This window comes from Mixophyes fleayi, chromosome 1 (genome assembly GCF_038048845.1).
Source record: "Mixophyes fleayi isolate aMixFle1 chromosome 1, aMixFle1.hap1, whole genome shotgun sequence".
In the NCBI taxonomy this organism is placed as follows: domain Eukaryota; kingdom Metazoa; phylum Chordata; class Amphibia; order Anura; family Limnodynastidae; genus Mixophyes; species Mixophyes fleayi.
Window position 1 is genome coordinate 160,386,124 of NC_134402.1, and position 8,531 is coordinate 160,394,654.

Here is an 8,531-nt window from a genome sequence, read left to right on the forward strand (position 1 = left end):
CTCTGTATTCCTACCCTTTTTTAATTAATTTTGGGAATTTCACAATGGACCTATCAAGGTATTATCAAATTAAAAGACTTGTTAAACAATTCTTAGCAAACTTCTAGATATGATCATGCTCTGAAAAAATACAAATTATTGCTTCAGCACAAATTCTCTTTCATGTAAGCTATTCACTATAATCAAATGCATGTAAATACTCTATGTCTCATTTATAGAATAATCAGGCCAGAGATTGACCTAGAAAACATTAATTCTGGAATTAAATAATGGAAGAATCACGTTGTCACAATGGAGATATCAGACCTCCTTGGCGTTTTCACATACTGAAGATGCGTCCCACTACCAGTTATCAAGGTAGTGGGCCTGATTCATTAAGGATCTTAACTTGAGAAACTTCTTATTTCTGTCTCCTGGACAAAACCATGTTACAATACAAGGGGTGCAAATTAGTATTCTGTTTTGCACATAAGGTAAATACTGACCGTTTTTTCATGTAGCACACAAATATCAACTTTAAATTTCAGTGTACAAATAAGCTATCAAGTATTTGATAAAGCTATCAACTCTGGATCTACACAATATGCGTATATATTTGATTAGAATGGACTGGATAGATGGATAACACCTAACAAAGAGGTTCTAACTCAATCTTTATTCCAATACTGTGAAAAACCATTCAAACTCTATCTTTGAGTACCAAGCAGGCAATTAAAAATGCTCTAAATGCCCAACATGGTACTCTACTCACTAATTCTAAACCAAATACTAATCGATATATAATGCTTTCATGTGTTCTTGACACTTCCACTCAAAAAAGTCATTGACCACAAGCTCAAGAATATGATGTGTCATAAAATGGATTTTATGTCCTCATAAAAACTGAGCATGCCCTTATACAGGGCATGAAACTCAAGAGCTTCGTTTGACCTATTTATCATCTATTCTATAGCTGTTGTTCTGGAGGTCCATCATCTGGATTTAACCTCACATAGACTAATATCCGTGATGTCATCTCCTGTAGTAGTTATCTAGTCATTTAATCCATCATTAAAAGAAAAGAATTTTCTCTTGTTGCAGTGAGTGTATTAATGTGTATGGAGCCTTGGAATGGATCATTTATATGTACACACACACACACCTTCAGTGCTGGAATCTGTCTGTATAATCTAGAGACAAACTGCCTTCCATAACAATTCTGTAGCTCCTACATATAAGTGCTCTGGCTGTCCTAGAGTTGTAGGATCCATTGCCTCCATGAAATAACTAGTTGTGGTCATGTAGAATATTTCCATGGAAATAGTGCCAGACTTTAAACACTTGTGCAGTGCTCGTTATGGCAATATTGAATAGCACCGGTCTATACTATAAGGGAATGTTTCAGGCAAAGAAAGATACATACCTAGTTAATATCATAGGATTGATGTCACATCTGTCCTTTTTTAAAATAAGCATCAGTTACAGTAAATTATGACAATATATTCACAGTGGTGGATGTGGAAATTTTGAATTCGCAGGATGGAAAATGAAAGTGATTGGAATTTAACAGTTTTAAAATGAGGGTAGTAGAAGAGGCAGTATATAATAAATATATATCTAGCTTAATACTTGGGTTGTGCCTAAAAATAGGAATTTTAATGCCTATTGCACCCACCCAGTTAACATCTAATATATATAAGCCTAGCGGCGTGTGTTAGTCTGTGTGTGAAAAAAAAAACAACAAGCTGCAGCGCCACCTGCTGGGCAGAGTTATACACTGACCTACTAAATTCTTAGCGTGTGTGGAAAAAAAAATTCAGAAAGGGCTGAAATTTGGTATACTAAGATGTTTTTAATTTGTTAATTTAATTTGTTAATTGTTAAAAGTGTTTATAAAGATTTAAAAAAAAAAATATATATTTCTTGAAGGAGAAGTGACAGTTGCGAGTGGTTGGTGGTTGCCGGGGGTGACAGTGGGGAGTGGTTGGTGGTTGCCGGGGTTGACAGAGCGAGAGGAGTGTGATAGTCAGGACCGCTGAGAGAGATCCCTGTGTCGGTCTGGATAGACATCCGGATAGATGTGGCGATGAAAATGAAGGATGAGGTGATGGAGAAGAATGATGAGGTGGTGACATGTGGACAAAACCACGTTAAAAAAGGGCGCTTACGTCGGGAAGTAACGCTCTTCCCCATGAGGAGGCCTGGGCTATGGCCCAAATGCATGACAAGAACCTTTTTAACACCTTAAGTAGCTTGATTTGACTAGAATGCATGAGTATCATACACGGGTTAACTTGTAAGTAAATAAATAGTTATGCCTGTGCCCAATACCATTACTATAACGAGCCCATACTCAACAACACATTACAAGTCACCTTTGTAAAACAGCATATTATACCCAGGCCTGTGTCCAGAAGCACATTATTCTGTATCTGCCTGTGCTTTTTACCCCTCTATAGTACAGAACCTGTTCATTACTTCACCCAGACCAGTTATACTACAGTATTCTAGTTAATGCGCTGCCTGCCGCTCTACACTCTGTTGCACTATAGGGGAAAGTTATCATTAATGGTCTGCAGGGTACAGCCTGAAGGGAGCACAGAAGGGGAACGTCTCTGCTCTGCTCCAACAGACAATGTTTTGTTTTGATATCTGGAGCCTTGTATAGGTCTAAACTCTAAGCCTTTTATAAGTAATAGCAGACTTTCTGCCATAGATTATAAACATATATGTAAAGCCCTTTAATTTGTGTCCCCTGTATCATTCACAACCATTTTTTCTTTACAGATCTTCATGGTGACTTTTGATCTCCTAATTATTTATGCTTCCGAGTACATTTTGCAATATTACTCATTAATTTAAGCATGCATTATAGTAATAAAGCAAATGCAAAGTCTATTAATAAACCTTGTTTGAACTTTTGAAGAACCCTGTGCACACAAGCATGCTGTCTGAAATCTATCCAGAAAAAAAGCCCTCTATTAGCATCATCTTCTCTTTCAGTTATAGGGAGAAGACTAAATAAAGCAGAGTTTGTAAGTCATTCACAAGGACAGGCTTGTGGCACTGAGATCATGTATTCCTTAGAGGCAGGGTAACAGAGAGCACCATATGGGTTTCAGTGTAACTGATAGGGATTCCTCTGCTCTCTACCCTCACATCACATTTGAAGACGCTGTTGTGAATACAACAACCAGCAGCCAACCAGCTGACAGGATCATGAAGTAATATCTGTATGCTGATACACTGTTGTGGTATTGCAATATATACAACCAATCATTTGTGTATTATGTATATGGTTTTGGCTCTATGTATCAATCAAAAACTTACTTAAAAGATGCGGAAACGGCTGTTTCCGCATCTTTTATGTAAGTTTGCTACATATTAACTGCCTAACGGAGGAGATTTCACAGAAATCTCCTCCGTTTAGTCTGATACCGTGCAGACTAAACTGAGGAGATTTCTGTGCAGAACATCGCAGTCCCCATAGATTACTATGGGGACTGCAATGTTCTGCAATGTATGAAGCTTTGATAAGCTTTGCATTGCTCGGACAAGTAACGCCATCTCAGGATGGCGTTACCTGTCATTTCCTATGGGATTCTGCTGAAGCCTCTCTGGCGTTGCAGAATCCGGTACAGTGGAAGTGCTGTGCGCATGCGCACATATAAATATACTGAAGACAGATGGAAAAAACTACATATCATTTGGTATTTAGCTTGTTTTCATTTTAAACAATGGAGAGGGGAGGGTGTCAGTGGACAGGATCCCAGGGTAGGGCACAGGGCGCCAGCAGATGAGAGAGGAGAGTGTAAGGTGACAGAGTCCCCAGTAGAGGGTGTCAGGAAACAGCAGGGTGAGTCCAAGGGGGCAGGGTTCCAGGAAAGAGGGAGAGGGATTTGTTATCCCCCACCCTACTATATAAATAATACATTTTTATACATTTTGTATACTGCCCAATCCAATGTAATGATTTAGTGATCAGTAACTAGTAACACTCTCCTGACACTTTAGCAATGTTCTAGTAACCCCCTGCTACCCCACACTTCCTTGATTCGCTTCTCAGTTATTGGAGCAGGGCATCTGCTTATTTATTCATCACTATTGCTCACTGCAGTCTAGAGAGGACCCAGTCTGTTTGGAAAGCCCTTGGGATTCCGCTGGGATATTGGGAAAAGTATAAAGTGCATGATGCATGGCTTAGTGGAAACACATTAATTTTTCACTGTAGCTCCACACAGACTGGATAACAACTCAAGTACAAGTGGGATTATGATCAATTCAATTATTAATACTGACTCACAAGTGCTTTCTAAGAAGAAATAAACATGCATTCACAAATTCACCTAAATTTATAACAGGCATTTTTTCCACAATAGAGAAAAAGACTGAAGCATAATTTTGGTATAGCAACACCATGAACATATAAAACATTGTTTTCTATTAAACTGAACTGAACAATAAAAGTCATTACTGAAAAACCACTGCTCCAAATTTTTCCAGTTTTGCTAACTTACTATGGAAAAAGTTGTTAAACTATAAGATATTGTAGTTTTATAGCTGTAGTTTTGCAAATTTATTGTTGCATACACTGTAAGATGTTTTACCTTTATAAAAGTTTCCTGAAAGTTTACAATACTACTGGGGGAATTAATGAAGAAAGAAAAAGGTTTCACAAAAACTATGCATAAAGAAAGGGCAGCTGAAAATGGATTGGCAAAAAGGCATTTATATTACCTGCACTGGCAGTCCTCATAAATGTCCCCCAAATAGCACAATGCACTTATCTTACGCCAGATCTGAACTGGCATAGAACAAGAAGTTTATCTTAGTTGTAAGCGCTATTTAACTTTTGTAAATATCTTGCTGGGGTCTCATTTAGAGTCTGACGCAAAGTCCATATAAGAAGTGTAGGAGTGGGAGTGTGCCGCAGCTTGGTAGGGTATTACGAGTGGCAAGCAACCCCAGTTGTGTCCCACTCTTAATACCCTATGGAGCTGCGAGCAGTTCCTGCAGCTAGCGGCACCTAATTCCTGCCGCACAGCTTTAGCCCTGTTTTGACGTGTGTTGCGTCTGCACCTCACTGCGACTAGGATGTATTTACATGGTCACGCCTTCACAATTCCGCGATCCTCCCATTCTCCCATAGTGAGTCGCAAGCTGTCGTAAGTGGAAATTGTGTCCAAGCTGCAGGCGAATTTGGTGCTTTCTGCACATGCATGGTAGTGTTTTTTTGTTGGATGCGCCTAAAACGGACTTTGCGTCCGACTCTAAATGAGGTCCATAATCGTCAACCCTTTTCTATATAAAGTTAGAGAAAAATGACCTGAACTGATCAGTAAAGGAGGCCATGTTATTCTGAGATATTGCAGAAATTGAGTTCTGAAAACAGATCAAATCTTCAGAAGTGATCTAACACTCTTACACAGTGAAGAGTTAAAACAAAGATCCACAAATAGACAACTCCGAGAATAAAAGTCAGTTTCACCATCTAAAAAATATTTTTATTTGTGCTAGAAAATAGCACTAAAACCACTAATGGAACATCTGTTAATTACATGTAACTCTTGGCTTATTTTGATTAAACAAAACAGATATGTTAGCATCCATACCTAATTGATATTTCAAAAGAATACTTTCACTTGTTGATTGTTATCTAAAGCACCATTTATGTTTTAAAATGGTTTGTTTATGCTAATTCAATAAATCAAGATCATACATGGCAAAGAGTTCACTTGTACTACCAAGCAGGTTTCGCTTGTGTGGCAACTATCTCTTTCTGTGCATCATGTTATCATAAATTATAAATAAACCGAAGTACAGATGTGAACTAAATGCTTTGGATATACTTAAAAAGCAGAACATATGCACCGCTATTGAAATCTAATCACTAGATGGTATGGTATTCAATATACATTAAATGATTCCACTGACTTGCATTTGGGCTATACTATGTTTAATAAATTTGACTCTATTTATAATACTTAGCATTGAAATTAAAACATACATTGTACATTACACTCCAAGTTGTTACTTTCTGTGTGTGTGTGTGTAGTTAACAGCACTTATCAGATTTTTATTGCACTATATTGCTAGTTATCGGTAAAGAATTATAACGGGCAATCTAAGAAGCATTTACAACATTTTATTACTCCATTTTTCCATAATGAAAAGAGCAATTCCAATTTTCCATTGAGTAAAAGTTATATGGTAATGTGTGATGTGTATGATGGTCTGTGTTAGGGGTCTTCTAACATACTGTACGTTATAGTCCAGTATAATAGAATGCACAATTGTTTACAATTCTTTCTAAATTACTGCTACTTGCCACTGGTTAAACTTGTAATCCAAATGTATAAAATTGACTTTATGATATACATACCATGGAGCACCTATTATTAAATCTCTGGTAATAAGAATGTAGGGACAACGAATATTGCTGTAGCACCCTGTTTTTGATTCATTTACAAAATAGAATATATTGGGTACTATTATTATTTCAGGCCTTGCAGCATCCTATCAAAAGTTTTGCAGTATTGCGCTGTCATAGACCTGATACCTTCTACTACTCACTTTTTGTAGCTGTTTTATATTATAGATTTGACCTCTGAGCAATTGTGCACAAATTGAACTCTGAGCTCAAGTGCTGTAATACATGTGATCGCTGAGAAGTTTTCTACCCTTTTATATAGTCTCTGTGAACACATAATGAAGTATTTTATTGCCACAAGAAGTAAGCAGTCTTATAGAGGCTTGCACATGACCTATGTGTGATTGTTATATATGGCACATGGTCTTGTACTAACCTATGGGTAGGTCGTCTGCGCATTGCTCAATGTAGTCTAAACGCGACCAATCCCTAGGTCATCTTTAACTCTTTCATTTGCCAAAGGTGACAGCAACATCCCGATGCGTTGCTGCCCCCGCTAGCAGTGCTATGTTGAGCGCGTATTATAGTGATTTTTAAACCAGCCTTACAAAGCATTAGAGTCGGGTAACAGTCTACTGCACATGATCCCTAAAGCTGTATTACACCGCACATGATCTTTAAGCGCTCATGTTTTGCATGTCATTTAGAAGCAGCCTGCACATGGTCTCTTGTTGCACTTGCAGTGCCAGGAGGAGGGTGCGTGCCCGGTGCTTAGCACAAACAGCCCGGCTACAAGGTGCCCGGCGAGAGCTCTCTGACCATGTCATAGTCACTTGTACTACTATAGCAAACTTTCAATAAACTTTCTCACATCTCACATACACACTCATAACCTGTCACTTACAAATGCATGAAAGCAATATTGGTAAACAGATTTCTTTAGAAGTCCACTAGCACTATACTACTACACCAGAGGACCACTCTTACCTTATGCTTTGCATGTTAGCCCGATCCATTATGTTGCTGTTCTCTTCACATTCACCTGTAGCTCCACAGCAAATAGGATTTAAGAAAGTAATTTATTTAAACGTTAAAGGAGTTAATATACGGTTTGTCCTGCTCTTCATGCAAAATAGCCCCCAAAAGTACTGAAGACAGGACCAGCTGTTACTAGCAAGGATTGGGTTGGTAAGGGGAGCTCCCCCTCCTTCTGGCTGTATTCTTACGCTACTGTCCTGCCTGTTGCTGTAAATGACTGGCTGGAAATACAATTAGAAGGAATAAATCAAAGCTGAGGAGAGCAATGTGAGGGTGGATCTCTGTCCCTGGAGGGGGAGAAGCAGACGGGTGTTTAGGGAATCAAGCACAACCATGGGAAAGCTGCAAAGTACAGCTTTGCTATTCAGACTCCTCTGGTTTCACATTTAATAGTGACATGAGTCTGCCTACCCCCTCCCTCTTCCCTCCTCCTTCTCCAGCCCCCTTGAGTTACATTGCTGGGAAGGAGTGGCTTGGATGTGACGTAGAGTTAGTGAAGGAGGAATACAGCTTGTGGCTTGCACCAGCTTCTCTCTTTCCCTGCAGATTAAGCTTTTAATGCATTCATTTATTTAGTGTTCAAAGCTGATACAGTAGATCACAGTCCATATCACTGATCTCTCCAGACCCTGGACCAAGCTGCTACGCGCAATAATAGCTTGCTTGGTTTCTAAACAAAAGAACTCGCTGGAATTAAACAATGCTTCCAAGTTTTTCCCTTTTCCTCCTCCCCCTGGCAAGCTAGTATTTATTAACCTTGAATTATTTAGTGTGGATGCCTGGAGGGGTGGTGAGAGCCAGGAAGTGCTTTTTCTGCCTAACATGAGTAATGTATAGCGTCACCTGTTTGAGAGGTCACAGAACATGGATGCAAGGTGACACAGTGATGTTACTGATAATGGATGATACAGTCACTTATTACTTTACTAGTTTTTGTTTGCTGTGTTTTTTTTTGAGAATGCAGGATACAGTGAAGTACTTCTTAACTGATGTTCATTTTATAATATGTTATCCAGGCACCCATGACACAAAATAAGCAATAGTTGTTATAAAAACTCATGCAAATGTAATATTTAATTCTGTTGCTTTCAGAATAAGGGATTTATTTACAAAACTAGGACCAGCCATAAACTCGAGCTGTTTT

At 38.6% G+C, this 8,531-nt stretch overlaps 1 protein-coding gene across 7 annotated transcripts in view; it reads right to left on the bottom strand.

The window, feature by feature from the left end:
* SLC4A4 (solute carrier family 4 member 4) overlaps positions 1-7,761 on the bottom strand; it is a 192,196-nt gene extending 184,435 nt beyond the window's left edge. For all 7 annotated transcript variants that reach the window (XM_075202433.1, XM_075202423.1, XM_075202397.1 and 4 more), the window contains exon 1: positions 7,337-7,761. In XM_075202433.1, coding sequence (XP_075058534.1) covers positions 7,337-7,365 — 29 coding nt within the window. In that variant the 5' untranslated portion in view covers positions 7,366-7,761. The remainder of the gene's footprint in view (positions 1-7,336) is intronic.
* Between the last annotated feature and the right edge of the window lie 770 nt (positions 7,762-8,531).